Source organism: Phoenix dactylifera, chromosome 13 (assembly GCF_009389715.1).
Source record: "Phoenix dactylifera cultivar Barhee BC4 chromosome 13, palm_55x_up_171113_PBpolish2nd_filt_p, whole genome shotgun sequence".
NCBI classification, from domain to species: Eukaryota; Viridiplantae; Streptophyta; class Magnoliopsida; order Arecales; family Arecaceae; genus Phoenix; species Phoenix dactylifera.
This window is the reverse complement of record NC_052404.1, coordinates 11,174,940-11,197,559: the sequence shown is the minus strand read 5'-3', so window position 1 is coordinate 11,197,559 and position 22,620 is coordinate 11,174,940. Positions and strand designations below refer to the sequence as shown.

The following is a 22,620-nucleotide window of genomic DNA, read 5'->3' as shown; positions in this document are numbered from 1 at the left end:
ATATTACCAAATATTAATTTACTCTAATAATTATATTACTAGTATGCTATATTAACATAATATTATTTTATATTACAATAATATTATACTATATCGTATATTTATGTATTAATTTATGTTATGTTTTATTATGTTCTGTTATATAATACTATGTAATTTCCTTTATGGTAATTTTGTCATACAAAGTACTTTCTCAGTTTGCTTACCAAATACAAAACAAAGTATCACAGCACTTTACGAATGTAGTTACCAAACAGCAAACAGCTTTTTATAACAGCTCTACTTCAGACAGCTCTAATTCCAACAGCTCTACTTCTAACAGCTCTACTGCCAACAGCTTCCCCAAACAGGGCCTTAGAACGGTGAATTCTCAAGCACAAGATGGACCCGGTTTTTTTTTTTATATAAAAACAAATTAGAACGTGGTGGGTCCAAGCAATGCTTCCAGCTTCCAGCTTCCAACCAGAAGTTGATCCGATGAGTCTAAACTGGATTCAGCTTCTGAGCCACATGTTTTGCGGAAACCCAACTGAGGGCCTATCTGGAAAATCCTTTACCATTCATTCAATACGATTCATTTTTGACATGTTTTACTCTAAGAACTTGGAGGGGCATAAACTCAATTAAGGACCTCCTTGGATGATCCTTCGCCATCCAGTAGGATCCATAGGACCACGAGGAGGAAAAGAAAGACAAAGGTCCGGCTAAACCTAAATTCACATGATTCATAGAAATACTTTTAGGATTCGTTTGGTTGGAATATGTCGGGTTACTGAATAATTTGGCAATATTTGGTAATTATTTATCTAAAAACATAATTGTTGCTGGAAATTGGACCCGGAGGCGACCGCGAGCCGAGAGGGGAGGAGCTCCGCTGCTGGAACAGTGGGTGGCGGCGCGTCGGCTGGTGGCGTCCTCCTGGAGAATTCTGCAGGAAAGCCGGTGGCCGGTGTCTCCGGCGCCGGCCCTCCGAAGCTTAAGTCAGAGGGGGCTAGTATATGAGTGGAGTAAAAGAGGAGAATGTTTGTTCCTGTGTGTGTCCGTCCCCTTTTCTTTTTCCCCAGGTTTTCTTTTATAGAAGGATATTATGTTACCTGATAGGTGACAGGGTAAATTGTCTTTTTCGTGATAATTGGGCACGATCATGCTCATAAATGGCGTTGTGGAGAATAAGACCGGATCAGACCGGAGTCAGCAAACTGTCATAGTTGATCGGACATGTTGGAGTGGTTGAACCGCCGGCCGTGGTGGGCCTGGAGTTCGTAGATGGCAAGTGCATTGATTGCTGAGTGAACCGGTGATCAGGAAGAGCCATACGCTTTGATGGTCCAGTGATCCGGAGATCATCTTGAGCCGTGTTCATTTAATGGTTGAGTGCATCGGAGGCTCGCAGGAGTCATACGCATTAATCATAGGGCGTGCCGAAGGCCTGCGGAGGTCACGTGCCTTAATGGCTTGAGGATGGTAACAGAGTACGGTGGAGTCGTGTATTTAGTTGTCAGATCCTCTAGAGGATTAGGCGGGGGTTGGATGTTTGGCTAAGGCATGGGCTCGGCACGGCCGAGCCGAGCTAGTTGCTCAGCGAGGTATCTCCAGTTTGAGCGTTGTGAGGTCGGGCGCCTTTCTGGTCGGCGCTCCTTGGTCGGGCGCCTTCCTGGTCGGCGCTCCTTGGTCGGGCGCCTTCCTGGTCGGCGCTCCTTTTGGTCGGGCGCCTTCCTGGTCGGCGCTCCTTGGTCGGGCGCCTTCCTGGTCGGCGCTCCTTCGTCGGGCGCTTTTGAGCTGGCATGACTTGGGTTTTCCCCCCAACAATAATTATGATAGAAAATAAATTTTATCATATTTGGTTAGTGGAAAAATTACTTTGCAAAATGATATCAAAAAAAATGTTTGATTAGAGGTAATCTTATATTGAAATATTAACAAAATTTCAACAATACCATTGAATAAACAATTTAAGTAATAATATTTTTTTATTGATCTATTTGTTGGTCATTTATGGCTCACTCATATCAATATTAGCTATTTCGAATATTAAAATATATTTATACAAGTTAATAAATATTTTTAAATTATATATATTAAAAATATAATCCTTATTATGCATAAATTTTAGTATGTTTTGGTACATAAATAGATATATTAATTATTAATAAATCATATATTAGATTTATTGGTATCTAATAAATAATTTTTAAAATATTTTATTTAATTTTAATATTTAATAGTGAATATAAAATTATATTAAATATATTATTTATTAATAAATAATATTAATCAATATAATAATATATTTATAATATATTAATATGATATATAAGAATAAGATTAATATTAATTTTAATATAATTAATATAATATTAAAAAAATAAAAGTGAGGATATTTCTGTCAAGAAATGATATTTTCAAATTATATCCACCTGGTAATCCAGCATGGAAAAACAAATACCGCCTTAATGGTGGTATTTGTTTTACCTCCTCTCTTAAGAAAATAAATATGGGACCTATTATTTATTTTACCATCTCTTTCATCCACTGTTCGTACCAAATATGATAACTTAATATGAGATGTATTTTTTTATGTCAGATTACCCCCAATGAAATGGCCCTTAAAGTGGGACAATCTAAATTTTACAAGAAGAAAAAAAAGCCTTAGCAAGTTTTTTTTTTTAACTTTTTGTGAGAATGAGCTGAGAGAGGTCTAATTGACATAGGCTATATTAGGTCTCATTTTCCATAATACTAGAAAACTTGTTTGCAATCCCGAGGATCCAACAAAATTACCTAACTTTCAGTAATTTTATCAATTATGCTTAGGGCTAGGCTGCGACGGGCCATGCTTCTACCCGATCCTGGCACAGATTATTTTTTTCAGACTTCAGGCTGGGTTTAAGCTCAAAATTTTTTGGATAATCCAGGCTTGAACTTAGGCTCAGGCTTGGCTTGAACCCAATTGGGCCGGTACAAATTATCCCCAAAATAGGTCTGGCTCGAACTTGATTGAAATTTAATATTTCATAATATTGCTTTGCAAGTAAAAATGAACTAGCTAAAAATTGGGCTTTCTCATACAATACAAATAAATGATACATGACATACTTTTCTCAGCTAAATTCGTCATATTTATCCTTTACTTTTCCTCATTATTCTCTTTAAATAATAGCACACAAAAGCAAATTAATCTGGACCGGAATTCAGACTACACACATTAACAACATACAGCATATCCACGCCTGGCCCGAAAATAAATGGGCTCTGCATTTGAGGCCGAATTCAGTATCAAGTCTTTTGAACCTCAGCCGTAATCCAGCCCAAGGTGGGCCATGCCGGATGGGCCTCAAGCCAACCTGAGCCCATTTCCAGCTCTAAATCTAAGCTAGCTGGCACGTATCCACCTTCAGATCAAGGTAATGCTTCCCGCCACGTATCCACCTTCAGATTACAATCCAAGAGCTAAATATGAATTGTATCCCCATATTAAAACACCCCATTCCTAAACCCTCCCTACCTCTCTCTGTCTTCCACCGCTTCGCGTCCGTTGCCATCCTCCTCCTCTCCTCTTTCGCCCAAAGGTTCGATCTGATCGTTATCTTGCTTTAGATTTTTAATGCTTAATTGTTGTGATGGAGATATCAGAGCCCTTCATCCAGATGATCCTGAGCCCCCGGATTGAGTCAGACTCAGATTGGGTCCATTTGAGTTCGAGTCGTTTTCTTTTATTGCATTATTTATTTTTGTCTTAGTCAAGTTAATTTGGCCCGTTGTTTTATTATTAGACTAGTCAATTGGGTTTATGTAATTGGGTCAATGTGTAAGGTCTATATAAAGACCACCCCTCTCATGTATGAGGCAATTGATGATTGAATGAAAAAAACCCTAGCCTCCTTCTTGTTTTTCTTCTTCCTCCTCCTCCCCTTCTCTTCTTCCTGCGTCTCTATAACCTCTTCTTCCTTCTCCCTCCCTTGTTCTTCTTTCTTCTCAGTTGTGCTACATCATGTTGTCTTCTCTCTCTGCGTCTCTCATTGTTTACGATCCAGACAGGATTTTATTGGTGGTGCTTATAATGCTTCATAACTTGTTAATGACGCTTCGTATATTTAGATCTACAGAATTAGAAAAGGCTGTAATCATGTCATTGCCTGCAAGTATTCGATCTTAAGTAAATCTGTCAAGGTTGATACTTTTTTTTTGGGGGATTGTCACTTTAGAAATCTGGGTTCACCTCAAAGTTAGATATCTACTGCAATCGACCTGAAGTGGAGAAACGAAATTACATGCGCAACTAGCAGTGGAGTTGTGCACTACGTCGTGGAATTTGGATAGATTCGGTTCTTTTTCTTAACTAGGATTTGCTTTACTTAGAATTGGTTCTTGTAGTCCAGAGTAGGAAAGACTCAGAAATGACGCTGGAAATTGAAAAGAAAGCATTCATGGTCTTTTGGCTTTTACTTGATATTTTTGATCAATTATGCTTTTGCCGATTGATATATAGTTTGAGATGGGCAGATTAGTAATTGAATGCATGATCATGTTGATAGGCGCACTCGTCCACAGCAGGTCCGAAGACCCAATCCCCGATATCTGGGGGCCTTCATCACCCACGATGGAAGCAGAGGGAAGAAGAGCTCGGCGTCTGCAAGAGCAACGGAGGAAGTGGGAGACGCTCGGAACGTGGGAAGTGGGAAGGCAGGCATGCAAGCTCGGCTCGACGTGGGAGACGCGGAACGAGGCGAAGAGACGAGCCCCGAAGCCACGCGTGTGGGGTACGACGAGGTGGACGTGGGACGAGGTAAGGGGGAGTTGAGCTCCGAAGCTCAGGCCGTGGGGTACGGGAGTGGATGAGTGATGGTGAGGAGTGAAGAGTGATGGTCCGGGTTTCATGGGAAAAGGGAGGAAGTATTTAATGTGGTGTATGCTTTGGGATATGGGACGTGAATTGAGTGATACTTTGTATGGGTCTTCTCTCACCCAAAAGAGAGTGTGTTATTTTCATTGCACTGGTCTAGCTCTCACCGTAAGACGAGCTGAAAAATATATCATTCCGTTTCTCCCTTTTGTTCCTACTTGGCTCGACTTCATCCTTCTCTCTTGTTCACCTTTCCTGCTTCTGATCGGGACCTATCAATTGGTATCAGAGCTGGCTATGTCTAACAAGGAGAGAATAGAGCGGTTGGAAGTTGAGACGAGTACCATGCGGGAGGAACTACATGGCTTGGAGGCGCGGGTTGATGGACGACTCGCGGAGATCTTAGAGGCTATTCGACACCTTCAGATCACTGCTCAGTCGCCGACACCGTTCGAGCAACCTATATCCCCTCCTCAGTCACCAAGGGGGGGTGGTTACGGACGGACGGAGGAACTCGCGATGGTCCAACGACACCCACGGATGGACTTCCCGCGGTTCACTGGAGATGATCCGATTGTTTGGTTGGATCGGGCCGAGCAGTATTTCGACGGCCAAGGAGTCCCTGTCAACCGACGGGTAGCAACCGCCTCGTTCTACTTAGACGAGGAAGCTAACCACTGGTGGCAGTGGTTACGACGAGCATACCAAGATGAAGGGGCCACCATTACTTGGAGGGTTTTCGAACGGGAGTTGTTGGCTCGGTTTGGACCCAACGAGTATGTGAATTTTAACGAGAAGCTCTCCCGAGTTCAGCAACAAGGCTCGGTACGAGAATATCAACAGGAATTTGAGAAGCTGGCTAACCGAGTCCGGGGTTGGCCACAGGACGCGCTCTCGGAACCTTCGTCGGAGGGCTCAAGGAGGAGATCGTGAAGGAGGTTCGCATGAGGCAGCCGCACTCACTCCGAGAAGCAATCACGGTTGCTCGCATGAGGGAGGAAAGGTTGGAACAAAAGAAGAAGGCCACTCGAGGCGTTCAACCACGACTGACTGGTATCCCACGGATGCCCAACCCGAGTCTCCCTGCACCGCGGCTACCGGCGCCGACGCCGATCCGGCGCATCACATGGGAGGAGATGCAACAACGGCGGGAGCGAGGTCTTTGCTTCAAGTGCAATGACAAATTCACTCCAGGGCACCGGTGCAAAACTCCCCAGGTTCACTTAATCGAAGCGGACCAAGAGGAGGACGCGGACGGAGTTGGCGATGGGGAACCTGACCTTCATGGCGAGGGCCAGACCAGGGAAGAAGCGCAACCAGTAATCTCGCTACACGCACTCTCTGGATGGACTGGACCGAAGACGATGCGGGTGATGGCGTGAATACAAGGGCAACCAATGACGGTCCTCATTGACAGTGGATCCACTCACAACTTTGTGAGTGACCGCATAGCCAAGCAACTGCGACTCCCCATTGACTCCACTGTACCGTTCGAAGTCCGAGTTGCGAACGGAGACATCCTTCAGTGCCGGGAGATGTTCCGGGCAGTGGAGGTTGAGCTGCAAGGGAAGAAATTCCTGGTGAACTTCTACACCCTGCTGCTTGTCGGGTTGGACGCTGTCCTTGGCATCCAATGGCTAGAAAAGCTGGGACCCGTGCTCTGCGACTGGAAGCAAATGACTATGAAGTTTTGGTGGGATGGACGGGAGTGTGAGCTCTCCGGACAACCGGCACGTCCCGCCCGAGCCCTGGGTTTCCCAGGGATTCAGCGAGAACTAAAAGGAGGGACTCAACTTTTTGCTGTCATGATCAGAGGCTCCGAGGTGCAACCCTCCGGGTCTGACACGAGAGAATGCCCCAGAGATCTACAGAAGCTGCTTCAAGAGTTCTCCCCTCTCTTTGAAGAACCCCGAGGGCTTCCGCCGGAGCGAGCTTTTGTCCACCGGATTCCACTCTATGACGGAACCTCAGCCGTCAACGTCCGGCCATATCGGTATGCTTACTACCAAAAGAATGAGATCGAGCGACAAGTCACCGAGATGCTGGACGCCGGGATTATCCGGGAGAGTCAGAGCCCCTTTTCTTCTCCCGTCTTACTTGTAAAGAAAAAGGATGGCAGCTGGAGGTTCTGTACGGACTACCGGGCGTTGAATGCTGTTACTGTAAAAGACCGATTTCCGATCCCTACCGTTGATGACATGCTGGATGAGCTGCACGGAGCCAGCTTCTTCACCAAGCTGGACCTTCGAGTAGGATATCACCAGATCAGAGTTCACCCCGACGACATCCACAAGACGGCTTTTCGCACGCACAACGACCACTTTGAGTACCTGGTGATGCCCTTCGGGTTATGTAACGCTCCATCAACGTTTCAAGCCATCATGAATTCCGTTTTCAGAAGGTTCTTACGCAAGTTCATCCTGGTTTTCTTTGACGATATCCTGGTGTATAGCGCTACGTGGGAGCTCCATTTGTCTCACCTCCATACTACGCTCCAGATCCTCACAGAACATTGCTTTTATCTACAACCATCTAAGTGCTTGTTTGGGCAACATCAAGTTGAATATCTGGGCCATATCATCTCGGCTGCAGGAGTACAGGTGGATGCCAACAAAATACAAGCGATGAAGGAGTGGAGGCAGCCAACCACCGTAACGGAACTTAGGGGATTCCTGGGACTTACCGGGTATTATCGGAAGTTCGTCAAGAATTACGGGATCATCGCCGCCCCTTTAACGACCTTGTTAAAGAAAGGGAAGTTTCAATGGAGTCCACAGGCCGAGCAAGCGTTCAACCTCCTCAAAGAAGCCATGACTACCACCCCGGTACTAGCCACGCCCAACTTTTCAGAGGTTTTCGTAATTGAAACTGATGCTTCAGATAAAGGAATTGGAGCTGTCCTAACCCAAGGGGGGAGGCCCTTAGCTTACATGAGCAAGGCGTTGGGTGTGAGGAAGAAAGGATGGTCCACGTATGCCAAAGAAATGCTGGCGATCATGGAGGCCGTGCGGATGTGGCGACCTTACCTGTTAGGAAGAAGATTTCAAATCCGCACCGACCAGAAAAGCCTTCGACACTTCTTAGAACAGCGTGTGAGTACACCAGAACAACAGAAGTGGGTCGCAAAACTCTTAGGATACGAGTATGAAATTGTATACAAGCCCGGGAAGGACAACACAGCCGCGGATGCCTTGTCTCGCCAACCTGAAGCAGCCCTGCTCCATGCCATTAGTCGACCGCTCTTTGACATTTGGGAGGAGATCCGGGCTGCCACCCGAGAGGACTCCTATCTGCAAAATAAGATCCAGCAGCTAGACTCCGAACCTGAGTGCATGAAGGATTACGAACTCAAGGGAGGAGTCCTGTATTATAAGGAGCGGGTCCTGATTCCTCCGAGGTCACCCCTGTGCAACAAACTGATGGAGGAATTTCACAACACCAAGGTCGGAGGGCATTCCGGAGTCTTGAGAACTTACAAACGAGTCTCTCAAGCCTTCTACTGGGAAGCAATGAAGCGGGATATCCGAAGGTTTGTGGCAGAATGTGTGGTCTGCCAGCAACAAAAATATGAAGCTCAAGCTCCGGCTGGATTACTGCAACCCCTTCCGACGCCTACGCAAGTCTGGGAAGACATCTCCCTAGACTTCATCGAAGGACTACCGCGGTCCAGAGGTAAAGATGTAATACTAGTTATCGTCGATCGGCTGACCAAATATGCCCACTTCTTGCCTCTATCTCACCCGTATACTGCTAAAGGAGTAGCAGAGCTTTTTGTGCACCAAGTGGCCCGCTTACATGGGATGCCAAGGTCGATTGTTAGTGATCGGGATCCTGTGTTTGTGAGCACCTTCTGGCGAGAATTCTTCAAACTACAAGGGACCTCCCTCAACATGAGTTCGGCTTATCATCCGCAGTCTGATGGCCAAACTGAGGTGGTTAATAGGTGCGTGGAGCAATACCTCCGATGCATGTGCAGTCAGTACCCAAGGACATGGGAGCACAACTTAGCTTGGGCGGAATACTGGTACAATACCACTTTCCACTCCACTGCCGGGATGACACCGTTTCAAGCACTATATGGGAGACTTCCACCAACAATTATTCGATATATGGACGGTGTTTCAGTGGTAGATGAGGTCGACAAAAACTTGGTCGACCGCGATCAGTTGCTGAAAGAGTTGAAAGGTAATCTGGAGAAGGTGAAGAACAACATGAAGCAACAGGCAGACAAAAGACGGAGGGAAGTTACGTTTGAAGAAGGCGATTGGGTGTTCTTAAAACTTCCTCCGTACCGGCAGCAAACAGTCTTCCGCCGAGCTCACCAGAAGCTAGCACAAAAGTACTTCGGGCCTTATCGCATCACTGAGCGTATAGGGCCAGTTGCTTACCGGCTGGCGTTGCCGGAGACTGCCAAGGTCCATCCGGTGTTCCACGTATCACTTCTCAAAAGACGACTGGGAGAAGGACAAGCCACCTGCACTGCGCCACCATCGATACGGGAGGATGGCAACCTCGTGCTAGAGCCCGAACTTGTCAAGGACTACCGATGGGTTAACAAAGGAGGAAAGCTAACAGAAGAAATCTTGGTGCAGTGGCGTTCACTTCCGAAAGAGGACGCAACTTGGGAGGACTATGGGCAGCTAAAGGAACTATATCCTAAGACAAACCTTGAGGACAAGGTTTCACCTGAAGAGGGGAGGGATGATAGGTGCACTCGTCCACAGCGGGTCCGAAGACCCAATCCCCGATATCTGGGGGCCTTCATCACCCACGATGGAAGCAGAGGGAAGAAGAGCTCGGCGTCTGCAAGAGCAACGGAGGAAGTGGGAGACGCTCGGAAAGTGGGAAGTGGGAAGGCAGGCATGCAAGCTCGGCTCGACGTGGGAGACGCGGAACGAGGCGAAGAGACGAGCCCCGAAGCCACGCGTGTGGGGTACGACGAGGTGGACGTGGGACGAGGTAAGGGGGAGTTGAGCTCCGAAGCTCAGGCCGTGGGTTACGGGAGTGGATGAGTGATGGTGAGGAGTGAAGAGTGATGGTCCGGGTTTCATGGGAAAAGGGAGGAAGTATTTAATGTGGTGTATGCTTTGGGATATGGGACGTGAATTGAGTGATACTTTGTATGGGTCTTCTCTCACCCAAAAGAGAGTGTGTTATTTTCATTGCACTGGTCTAGCTCTCACCGTAAGACGAGCTGAAAAATATATCATTCCGTTTCTCCCTTTTGTTCCTACTTGGCTCGACTTCATCCTTCTCTCTTGTTCACCTTTCCTGCTTCTGATCGGGACCTATCACATGTGCATTATCAATTGAGAAAAAACTGAAAGGATTAGAAAAGCCTGTGCCATGTTAATTGGACAAGATAGCGTAGAGTGGATCCATAAGCATGCACGATTGGTGGTCTGATCAAGTTCATGGATGGTTAATGGCATTGATAGAACAGAATAGGAAATTTTGCAAAACATACTACCAGTGGTCTTGGAAGTGCTAGTCATGAGTTTTGATCAAGTTGGGAGCAAAAAGCTTCAGTGCATGATTTGCATGTTCATGGATGGAGGGTTTCAAGTGAGAGGATATTTTAATCCACATGCAATTGTAGATTTGTCAAGTGAAGAATGAGTGATACTCATGCACCATAACTCAACTAATTATCTACAAGTAGACAGGTGTATTTGAGCAGAAAACTAGTAGGCACCGACATGCTAATTGTGGGTATATGAGCATACATGAATTCATGGGTTTGGCTGCTTCTGGTTTTTTCTAAAACCTAATTTATGAAAAATATATACATTTTTTGTATTCTTGGAAGCTCATTTTTCAAGGTGCTATCTGTCAATTTTTAAACAATTGGTTGTATTGCAAGACCAGAACTCTTGAAGCTAGATTATAAGCAGACTTCATGTGTGTGCAAGAATGTGTTAAGGGCATTGTATTGAAAAGAATTCTGCGGATTAAATATTTTCAATTAGGACCATCTATACTTTAATTCATGTATATCTGTGTTTTGGTACCATATCCCAAACGATGTTAAAGCTTATTTGAGTTGAGTTGTGTCCCGGACAAAGTTGGAAAGCTGCGAAAACTCAAGGAAAAAAAGCAAGAAAGTCTGTGATTGTGAATGCAAATTGCAGATGATGACATCATCCTTTGAGAAGTCAAGCTAGTTATCCTGCGTAATTGCCATGTATGGCATGCTGTTTTCCTATGCTATTCATGAAAATTGTAATTTAAAGAACACCATGGAAAAGTAATCCTCATCTTCACTAACTGAAAAGGCATAATGATCCTTTTCTCATGTCTTAGTTGCACTACCTTTCGTAAGTTAATTTTTACTGCTAAGAGTGCCTTTTATCATGAGCATGAAATTCCAGTGAAGTGTCATCAATAATTACCTCTGTAACCACCTCTTGATGATGTTTTCTATTTGAGTACTGCTAGAATGCCTCTAGAGCATGATCCACTCTAGTATGTGGGATTTTTCATGGGTCAGAATCTAGTAGGGGTCAGGCCTGAAAATTAGGATCTCGTCAGGCACCTCCTACAATGGATGCAACTCCAGGGACCAGCAAGCATTTCTGTTTCCATATATTTTGAAGACTGCTTGATGTTTGGTGCATAACACTTAAAGGCTTGTAACTGGATATAGCAAACAAATTCCCCCAGATGATGGATTATGTTTGGTGTTCCAAGCCTCATACAGCTGAACTGCCAGATATGAGTTATTATTATTATTATTATTATTGATATGTTGTATCTTGCCATTCTCTTTTCTTCTAAATGTTTAACTAACAGATAGTGTGGTTGATGATCTCTGCCTTTCTACGTCATATGGAAGATATTTAGCAGACTACAGAAAATGTTTTTAGACACACCATGACGAGGCAGCTGCTCAGCTTTTTTATCATTGATTTTATAATGATAGCAAAGCCAAGTTTGGTTGTCGCACTATGTTGTATACTCACTTGAATCTTTGGCTTTTCTGCTGTTTCTTATGAGGTTTTTCATCTTAACTTCGTGTTTATTGTATTGTCAGTTCCCAAAGGCTAATATGACTAAGGCTATTGATAAGGGAAAATGAACTGTTCCTTTGTGTGGTTCATATAAGTTTATGCTGTTCTTTGCAGTCTAAATAAGGATGGCGAGAGTTAGTGTGTTGAATGATGCTCTCAAGAGCATGTACAATGCTGAGAAGCGCGGGAAGCGACAGGTCAACATCAGACCATCCTCAAAAGTCATCGTCAAGTTTCTTCTGGTCATGCAGAAGCATGGTTAGCTCCATTCTATCGACCCTCCGTTCTTCTTCTTCTTCTCTTATATTGATATTTGTAATACACCATTTTGATTTCCTTCTGCTAATACATGGTTTTTCAGGATACATTGGCGAGTTTGAATATGTAGATGATCGCAGGGCTGGTAAGATTGTGGTTGAATTGAATGGGCGGTTGAACAAGTGTGGTGTGATTAGTCCACGCTTTGATGTTGGTGTCAAAGAAATTGAGCCCTGGACTGCAAGGTTGCTCCCATCACGACAGGTTAGTTGTTAAAATCTTTCACTTATAACTAGCGAGCCTGCTCACATTAGACTCGATAGAACCTTTTGGACTTGTAGAATCTTGTTATCATAATAAAGGATTTACTTAATTTGTGAGTTCAGATAGATTGCAGATTGCTGATGCCTTTTACAAACTAATGCATCAGTTGTAATGACATCATTCTTGTCCTGGTTGAATTTGCAGTTTGGCTGCATTGTTCTGACTACGTCCGCAGGCATCATGGACCATGATGAAGCTAGGAGAAAGAATGTTGGAGGCAAAGTACTAGGTTTGTTTGTCATAGAGGATGTAATACCGTACTCACGGTTCCTCTTATGGAACTTCAGAGGATTGTTCTTCCCTTCTGTTTCTTGGATGTTTACTTCATTTTGACTGCAAGAGGAAATTAAATCTGTTACTCGAAGAAGATAATTTACTTTGTTCTATTAGTGCTAATTGTTACCGATCCTGATTTTTCCTTCTTTTTTCCCCCTCGCCTGTCATTCACCTAGGCTATTTCGTTTTTTAATTTTCACCAGCCACTGTAGATTCTCAATTTATTTCCACATTCAGTTGCCATTGTAAAAATATTACTTGAGTTCTTTTGTAACCTAGATTTTGTTAATGATGGTTCCGTTGCATTCTTTAGTCACCATCTTCATGAGATCAAGGGGGTATTCCAATGAAACTTTGCGGTGTTCCCTGAGCTGATTTAGTGCTTTTTAGCGGATGTATTCGGTTTGGTTTTTGCCCATTCAGGATAACGCTTCAGCAGTCTGATTAAATTTGAACCAAGTTGATCCGGTTAATGGTACATTCAAGAACTCAGGCAGCAATTCGAAATTCGGGATCTTACGCTATGCAATTGCCTATTGAGGGTAGAGAGGAACCGCCCGACGTTTTAAGTTTAATATTAGGAGCGTTTGAGACATCAAAACTTGGTTTTTAGAGGCCTCGAGGATCGATAAACTTAGCACTTGTTGTGCTTCTGTTTTGCGAGATTGCCAGAATTAGGCTGGAAAAAGACCATGCAAATCTTTTTTGGTTGGGACCTTGTTTTCTCTTTAACCAGCTATTAGATGCTTGTTTGCGGGAAGCTGGGAAGCAGGATCCGTGTGAATACTGTCTTCTTTCTTCTCCGTGTCATGGCTCTTCACGTCTCTTTTAGGTAGTAGCCTTCGTAATGGCACCAATTTTTTATTTTAATCAGCAGGCATCGGATGCCCGCACTGCGGAACCATCAGGGCGTGCTGTAAAAGAGGTCCTGGTTTTCGTATATGTTAAGATGCAATACTTTTATCTTTTTTATATGTTTTTGAGCTCCATGGCACAGCAAGAGATCCAATTGCCCAGCATGTACGTAATTGAAATATCAAACAAAGATGCTGGTGGCGCAGATACCGGATTGAAAAAAAAAAAAAACTCTTATTCTTCAAATCCCAGGCCACACGGTTAATTGTGAAATTGTAAATGATGCAGTGAGAGAGAGAGAGAGAGACGCACACAAGGGGGTAAAACTCATAATAAAATTACTGGATTAGATATTTAAAGCATCACAAAAGAGAGATTATACCATTTCCTTACATCATATCACGCGATATTCTGCCAAAGTTGCTAAATTGCCCTGCATGGTCTGATCACCATCACGGCCAGCCTTAATTCTCTACTCCAGTAAGTGCCCGAGGCTGCGGACGGGCGACCAGGCCATTGATGCGGAAGTCCATGAAGGAATTCATGGGGAGAGAGGGAGTTCGGCCTTTTATAGATGTGTCCTGTCCATTCGCCTCATAAAGAAGATATTAGTAGCGAACTGTTTGTCGGCTTAAATGCGAGGGATCTTCTCCGCATATGCCTCTGGCACGTCTCTTTCTGGCTCCACTTAACTGCCATTTAGCTCCTTTTCCACTACATCAACTAGTGGCGGAATCTGGGGAGCTTGTCCCTTTCTCGCTTTTTCTTTTTGCAAAAATTTTAAAAATATCAAATAGCAGCTAAAATTTTAAATTGGGTGCAAAATGATCTAGTTGTCTATCTCTATTATAAAACATTATCATATGATGATCATCTAATAACTGAACTTTGTAAAATTTTGGAATTGCCCATTTTACTAACTTAGCAATCGGCTCTTGTTTTGGTGGGAATTGAAGGGGAAGAAAGAAGTGTCACGTGGCAGAACGCTTTGTGATCCATGCCATCACATGAATGACAATGAACAAAAGGCTTCGACATTTATGCAGGTGGATGGATGACAAAGAATAGAATGTTTTGAGATTTGTGCAGACGAAATGGAGTGGTTTGACATTTGTGCAGACCGGTAAATGATAGAGGATGAAGTGCTCAAGATTTGTGCACGCGAATAGAGGACCGAGCATGGAGTATTTTGAGATTTGAGCAAGCAGATAAATGAGAGATTTTTGCAGGATGGAGCGCTTTGAGAGTTGTGTAGGTGGATGAATGATAAAGAATAGTTTGCTTTGAGATATGTGTAGATGAATGGATGATGGAGGATATTATGCTTTAATATCTGTGCAGGTGAATAGATGATAGAGAATGAAGCGCTTTGAGATCTATGTAATTGTAGGCGAATGAATGATAGAGAATGAAATGCCTTATGATGGATGATAGAAAAGGGAGCAATTTGAGTTCGTGCAAATGGATGGATATAAAGGGTGGAGCGCTTTGAGACTGTGCATATAAATAAATCACAAGCGGAGTGCTTTTGAGATTCGTGCAAGTGGATGGAAGATAACAGATGAAGCGCTTTAAGATCTATACAGGTGGATGGATGATAAAGGATAGAAGACCTTGAGATTTGTGCATGTAGATAAATATGATAGGATATAGGATAGAGTTCTTTAAGATACATGTACTTGGATGAACAACAAAAATGGGGCATTTTGATATCACATACAACCGGCCTCTTTGAATCAAAAGTGTTTCCTTTCTTTTTTTTTTTCTTTTTTCACTGAGATAGTCAAGATCCAAATAAACGAGCCTGGAAAGCTTTCATTGTTTTCTCCTTGCGAAACACTTTTATATGTCAGGTGCAGGTCAACTTCCCTTCGGAATGAGAGCAGCGGTTGTACCCTTCGCCCGAGAGCACGAAATAAGGATTCACCTTCAATCCATCATTGGATCACCCGCTGCTTGCTTTGAGATTTGTGCAGGCAGATGAATAGAACAATTCAAAGCGCTTTAAGATCAGCATACTGGATGATCCAACAGTTGATGGGCACGAAGGAAGCGAATCCTCCCTTCGTGAGAAAGAAGAAATGCTGGCCCTCGAGATGAACATATCAAGTTAAGGTGGCACAACAAACCGATAATCCCATTTATTTAAAGAGCATATTAACCGGCAACCTCGTTATTTTAAACTTGACGCACATTAGGGGTGAGCTCCAGAGATTGGTATATGGATCACGAACAACAAACAAATGAGGGAGGCTTTGGCGATCAGGTTATGGCCTGTTTATTTTTCCCCGCTTGAAAAATCTATACTTCTATGGATAGATGAGCAAATCTCTTACTAATCCAACTGCCTTACAGTAGCAGAAAAGGGGGTAGCAGTTCCTCATGCAAGGCAAAATATATAAACCTGCATATGAGCATGGCATCAGTTCCCGAAGGCCGCAAGACTGATGATGTTAATGCTACCTCTAGTCTTCTGTGTCGAATATATAAACGAGGTGTGGTTACAGAAAACAAAAGATTGTCAGAGTATGAATAGGAGAAATTGTCAACATTCAATGAACATCCGCACAATCAAATTCATCAAAATACATCCTATTTAAGAGATGCATATAAAGATTCATGAGTTTTTTCTTTATATCATATGCAAGGACTATATGCCTATTTTTATTTCCTCATTCCTTTTCATTTCTTCTGGGTCACATGTTTCAATCACACCAGCTAGTGATGACAACCATGCAAAACAGTTTTCTGCTGTAGTATCTTTTGCATGTAAAGGAGACTGCAGCTTCAAAGAGGTCATCTGAGAATGATCGCTCAATGTATCATAATCCTTGAAGAATCCTACCTCCTCAGACTCTCCACTCTGTAAGTTGCATAGAGATCCCTTCAAAGATTGAAGAAGAACATGTAAGTACTTAACAAAGAATTGATGCAAGTCATTCACAAAAAAAGAAAAAGAAAAAGAACTTACATATGCGCAGTGCAAGTCATTCACAAAAAAAAGAGAAAGAAATTGCATATGTGTAGAGCAATGCTCATCAATTACTAAAAAGAAAACCATTAACAGCAGACTAACACATGCACATGATGGGAGTTTCTCCGTATTTTAACTTGTTAGCACTTACCAGTAACTACCAGTTAACAAGGGAAGTTGCATCTTAAGCAAATCACAATGGACTGATGTCAAACATTCTATGATGGGTTACTGCAAGCTTATGGTTGTTGCTAACCAACTTTCATTGTAAAGTTTGATTTGGCATTAGCATGTATGAGAAATCATTCTTTGCTGATTTTAAGTGCACAATATGCAGAAAATATGCAATATAGATATGTATATATACATATATAGACACACACACACACACACACACACTTACATTGAGCATTGTATGGCTTCATAAGCTGCAGTGGCAGGGAGGAAGTCATTCACTGCAACTTCCTTTTTTCATTTTTCTTATCTGATTTGTCATGTTCAAGGAGAAAACCATTAATATCATGATCTCACAGAAGTATAAATACGTACTAGATTTGGCTATGGACCTATGGCTTCAGTGCACTATGGGGCACACGTGTTACAGTCTATAATGCAGGCCAGTCCCTTGGAGAGGGTAAGATCCACCATGAGATGAATCATGAACATATACAAACATCCAATGCAGGAAGAACGAACATGCAGTAGCAGTAGGAAGCATCTATATATTGGGCCTAAAATACAACTGTAAAAAAGTTAGGTAATACCAAACAATTGATAGGCATTTAGGTGAATAAGAAGAGAAAGAATTGTATATTGTGAAATTATGAAGGCAGGAAATGGTTCTAAGTCTTGAGATTACTAGGCCTTCTCATAGAGATGACCAAATCATTTCATATGTCCTAATATCAATTGGCTCATACAGCTAACTCTAAATACTAGTTAAATTATGAGGATACAGTCTTCAAAGAAGCGCCTGATTTCGGCTAAGCGATGAGGTGGGAGCTCCTTAATATCGGAGTAATGCTTGTATTCAGGATCATCCGCACACACTGCAATTATTTTGTCATCCTTTTCCCCCTGTTTCCAACAACAACCGCATAAGCACTTCCCTCAAAACAACTAAAGCTTATTCATGGTATAGAAAAATGCTTTGAACTTCGTCATGCCTTAAAAATTGGAACTTGTTAGTACAATCAAATAGTCCAGTCATGAAACTATCATCACCATATGCATATGTACACAGAACTACACCTGATCAATCATGGGCATGAGACCTATAGCTTTAGCCCGAAGGAAACATCCTGGAATCACAGGTTCCTGTAGAAATAGAAACAGAGATAAGAGATGCCTCAACAATAATTTTAGGGAAAATAACTGAATCAAGATAAAGCATAAGAATGATGAAAAACAGCACGAGGGTGTTCACTTGAAGAAAAGGGGGTGCAAACTTTGTATCACTTACCTTACTAATTTCCTTTTGAGACTAAATCATTAACATTTCTTTAATATTGCTTATATGATGAGCACACTTAGAGATATTCACATGGCAACCATTAAAGTGAAATTGAAAATATATAATGCAAAATACCTGCATGATAACTAATACATCCATGGGATCATTGTCTTCACAAAGAGTGCGGGGGATGAATCCATAGTTGTGGGGGTATACCACTGATGAGTAGAGCACACGGTCAACCTGCACATGTAGAAGAAACATGATAATCACACAGTATAACACCAAACTAAAGCAACAGTGATTAGTGTTTCTAGATTACCTTTATCAGCCCAGTTTTTTTGTCGAGTTCATATTTCACCTTACTTCCCTTACCTATTTCCACCACCTGCAAGAATATCCAATCTTTCATCAATCATATTTTTGACACCTCAATCTCTAATTAACAGATGACAACTCTTAGCTTCATCTTTGCAATTCATATCAGTTCTTTTTAATGAGTAGCATTGTTCACAGATTGCTCGCAAAGGTTTAGGAACTCAAATTGAAGAGCTAAGCAACACTGGATCTTCATTAGAAGTACTACTAACTCCCACAACAATCAAAAGTAGCCATTAGTAATGCTCAGGCATCTCTTTCCAGTGCCTAGTTTATTATCAAGCTTAAACAAACACTAAAATTCACTTGGAAAGAGAGAACAACATCCTTACACAGTTGAATATAGAAGGTGCACCAGGACCTGCATCCAGAATGAAAAATCCAGGTGAGAAGGAATACTGAGAAAGAGGGAAGAGAAATCTAAATAAAAAGGAATATGAATGGTGCAGTATGTAATCTAAATGATATGTCTATAGGAAAAATGAGTACCTATTTCAAGATCATGCCAAGGATGTGCTGCAAAGGACCTCCTGGACATGGACGAAATGATTCTTTCATTGAGAGGTGGATGCGGCATATGCGAGACAGAAGATTTGTTTGCTATTTCAAGAGGTGGAGGCATGATGACAAGCTGGCAAACATACAGTCAATTTTCCAAAATAAGAAATTCTCTCGAAAACATCTTAAAAACAACAGCTATTAGGGAAAAAAATGTAGCACAAAATCAGCTAGCAAATAAATCCTCTAATTGCACGAAGTATTAGACAAATGGCAAAGTCGTTTGTGAATCACTTTCTTAAGAGGATGCCATGGTTATCTAATCAACTTCCCTAAAAGAAACCATGGAAGAATGGTATTCAAAAGAGCATATATGGGAATTGTATTTGCTGAATTTGTCGCAGCAGAATAGATAGTAAATAACATGGACATCATCTAGATGTAGAACAGGATTGAGAAAACGGCAGATCTATATTACCAAATTAGTAAAGTCTCAAAAACATTTCCATATCGAAAACTTGCGAATCGCTTCATAGCAACAACCCAACAGATTATATAGTATGACCAAAGTCTCCAGATCCCCAATATGAGTCAGCTATTAATGTTCCTCTGTCTCCCCCCTGTTAGATTATCTGGCTAGAGCAAACAGAATACCAGATAAATCCATCTAAGCGATGTGTATCGATAGTGATTTTTTTCTTTTTTCCTGACGAATCCCTTACTCGTTTCATAAATCTGAAAAAAATTCAGAATATAAGCTCTAGATTTGGAAAGTGCGCGTTATGACTGGGTAGCATGGAATCTGGCGCAGTAATGGTGAGAATATATAATCCACCAACTTCGTATAAATAATCAGCAGAAAACTAAATATATCCTAGAAAAAAATTGGAAGAGATTTAGATCCATAACGGTCGGAGAGAGAAGAAATACAAATCAAAGCTCTGTAAAAAGCGCCGTCCCAGCTTCTACCACAAGGTCCCATCCGAACTATAAGAAACCGAAAACCATATCCATGGATAACAAAAAAAAAATAAAATAAAATAAAATAAAATGCCTCGTAAATCGCACCTAAATGATCAAAAATCCACGATCTAATAAGAAAATCTTCGTTCTAAATCGTTATAAGCCCAAACCAGATGCATCAAACCAAAGCTCAAACAAAATAATCACTCGATCCAAAGTTCCATGCCCAAAACTCTCATCAAAACCACCCCAACTGCACCAAAGCGAGCTCAAACATGGATCATGGGCCCTAAAAAAATCCAGTATCTTTGAAGCGATGCCAAAAAAGAAACAGTACCTCGAAAACTGAGCGCAAGGACGGAACCCTTCTCGGATCTCGACGAGAGGAGATAGAACGAAAACAAAACCCTAGATACGAAATTTATAGCGAGAGGGGGGAGAGAACGGCAAAGAGAAATCGAGTGCGGGCTTGCGTTCCCGCTTGCTATTTAAAGTAGCTTGGCATCATCCGATCAATTCCAAGCTATCCGGGGCGAAACAAAAGAACCATGTCGATTCCAACTCGACGACACGTGGCCTGACTTAGTTGCTCCGCTGTCTGCGGGCCCGACTGGTAAGACCAGGACGCGTTTCTAACAGTCGCCTTGGTCGGGCTTGCGGATTAATTCCAAGCTACCCTGAAAAGACAAAAAAACCATGTCGATCCCAGCTCGACGACACGTGGCTTGACTTAATTGCTCCACTGTATGTGGGCCCGACCGGTAAGAGTAGGACGCGTTTCAAACGGTCGCCCTGGTCGGACTCGGCGGCGATCCGGATCGGACGGTCGTGATCCGTTCGTCGACTTTTGTACGTCGGTGCGCATGGCGTGGAAGCGACGTCTCCTTAAAGCCGGAGAGAGGCATTCTCCGCAGGGAAGGGAAAGGTCCTCCTCGTATGATCCCTGTCAGCAATTCATTTTCCAATTAAAAATATCTTTCAATTTCTTCTAGAAGTATCGTTTAACTTCGTGACATGGTTCTTTCCGTGCTTGGGAGGGAAAAATTAGAGCCTCGAGTTACCAGTTGGAGGAACAGAACTGCACCATGGAAGGCTGAAAACCGATCACTGAATATGAATTGAATGTTAAAATATTTATACTAATATTTACATTTTTCTAATGGAAACGAGTAAGATATCGGAATTAGTATATTTATTTTACTTAAATACAAATATAAATTCGATTTTAAATACTTTATATTTATTCTGAATAAATATGTATACAAGTTGGATATAAAATATATTTTATATTTTTTATTTAAATATGGATATAAGTCGAATGTAAATCAGGGTAGCCAAGTCAAGGGAAGGAATTTTTTTTTTTGAGTGAATTTTTGTACCGCAGAGTGAAGCATTATCGTGGATATTCGCTACATCATCTATCCTACAAACCGTAGCTTTTCTTTGATTCTTCAATAAGCTATGTATCATATTGAAAAATATGTCGATATCTTTCAGGATAAATGAGAGTTGTCCATCACTAAAATAGCTAATATGATGGTACAAAATTCTAAGGTGTAAAAATCGCACCGCAAAGGATCTAAATTTGCAAGTAAGGGCTTAAGGCGTGCATATTAAACCCGCATGAAGTCCAACCTGATTAAGGTCTCAGGTCGCTGGCTTGAAGAATGCTTGCTTATGATTCAACATCATGATCAATATATTCATAGGCATACTTAAATTTTGCCACTGCACTAGTTTCAAGAGATGGAGGACAAGATGTAAGAGTCGTGGAAAGGGAATTTAGAGTATAAGATATTGCTATGTTATGATGATTTTGAGGTGGATTCCTAAATTTAGCTATTTTTTAAAATGGTATCTTCTCCCTGAGTTGATTTTGATCTTGATTTTGTGATGGAGGGACAATTTTAGAGGATGGCAATCGATCATTTGAAGAAGTTATAGTTCTCGCGAGCTGAGAAAACATGGCTTGAAGTTGCTCATTCATCCAGTCTTTATTCTATTTAGGGCTCATCATGTGGAGAAAGTAACTTCTCATGATGCGAAAGGACTTCATTTCTTCCGTTGTTGTTAGGAAACATGATTTAAGCAAGATGTTTTTCAAAGAGAATATGAGAAAAGATGGGAGATCGAACTAATGCTCAAATATCAAGTGAGACCGGAAATATCAGAAGGTCAAGCAAAAGAGAAAGAAAGGACCAAAAAAAAAAAAGGCAAGCAAGAAAAGGGATATAACAAGTAAAGTCCACTACTAAATTCAAAGAAATTTGAATATAAATTTCATTGTAATATCTTCACTATTTTTCTATTTACACAAATATAAGTTTTCGTTGCATATCCCACTGTATTATAATTAACACTAAACTTTGATTTCTTCACCAAGTTATATGCTATTTCAAAATGGTCTCTGGACTTACCCAACATAATTCGTCCATCGTTCCTGCATCAAATCAACACTATCATTTCTATATTGTTTTGGCAACAAAATAAAACACTCTCATGCTTTACTTCATAGGCAATTTAACATGGACAACCGTACAAAATTTGGTCGGCCTTGCTTGCTTGCAAGCCATTAATGCCACACTAGTGCAATTCATGGTGAGGCACGCATGTGTGTTTCCGACTCCCAAATACATATTAATTAAAACAAATAGTAAAGTCATACAAGTTAGAACCATTCAGGTGATGCCTCCTCTCTCTCTCTCTCTCTCTCTCTCTCTCTCTCTCTCTCTCTCTCTCTCTCTCCCCCCTTTTTTTTTTCTTTTTTTTTTAAAGAACCTGACATGGA

The 22,620-nt window shown here is 41.9% G+C and overlaps 2 protein-coding genes across 2 annotated transcripts; one reads left to right on the top strand and one right to left on the bottom strand.

The window, feature by feature from the left end:
- Positions 1 to 11,978: 11,978 nt before the first annotated feature.
- Positions 11,979 to 16,317, top strand: LOC103720016 (40S ribosomal protein S15a-like). The gene is made up of 3 exons (XM_008809528.3): positions 11,979 to 12,111; positions 12,215 to 12,375; positions 12,580 to 16,317. Exons 1-3 carry the CDS (start codon positions 11,979 to 11,981, stop codon positions 12,766 to 12,768), a joined length of 483 nt encoding a protein of 160 aa, XP_008807750.1. The 3' UTR covers positions 12,769 to 16,317.
- On the bottom strand, positions 16,088 to 20,325 carry LOC103720007 (soluble inorganic pyrophosphatase 4). Its single transcript, XM_008809515.4, is given in 10 exon segments — positions 16,088 to 16,450; positions 16,944 to 17,010; positions 17,013 to 17,024; positions 17,497 to 17,617; positions 17,792 to 17,857; positions 18,129 to 18,236; positions 18,316 to 18,381; positions 18,704 to 18,732; positions 18,861 to 19,002; positions 20,170 to 20,325. Coding segments are annotated over 9 exon segments (645 nt in total). The 5' UTR covers positions 18,994 to 19,002; positions 20,170 to 20,325; the 3' UTR covers positions 16,088 to 16,407.
- Positions 20,326 to 22,620: the final 2,295 nt, after the last annotated feature.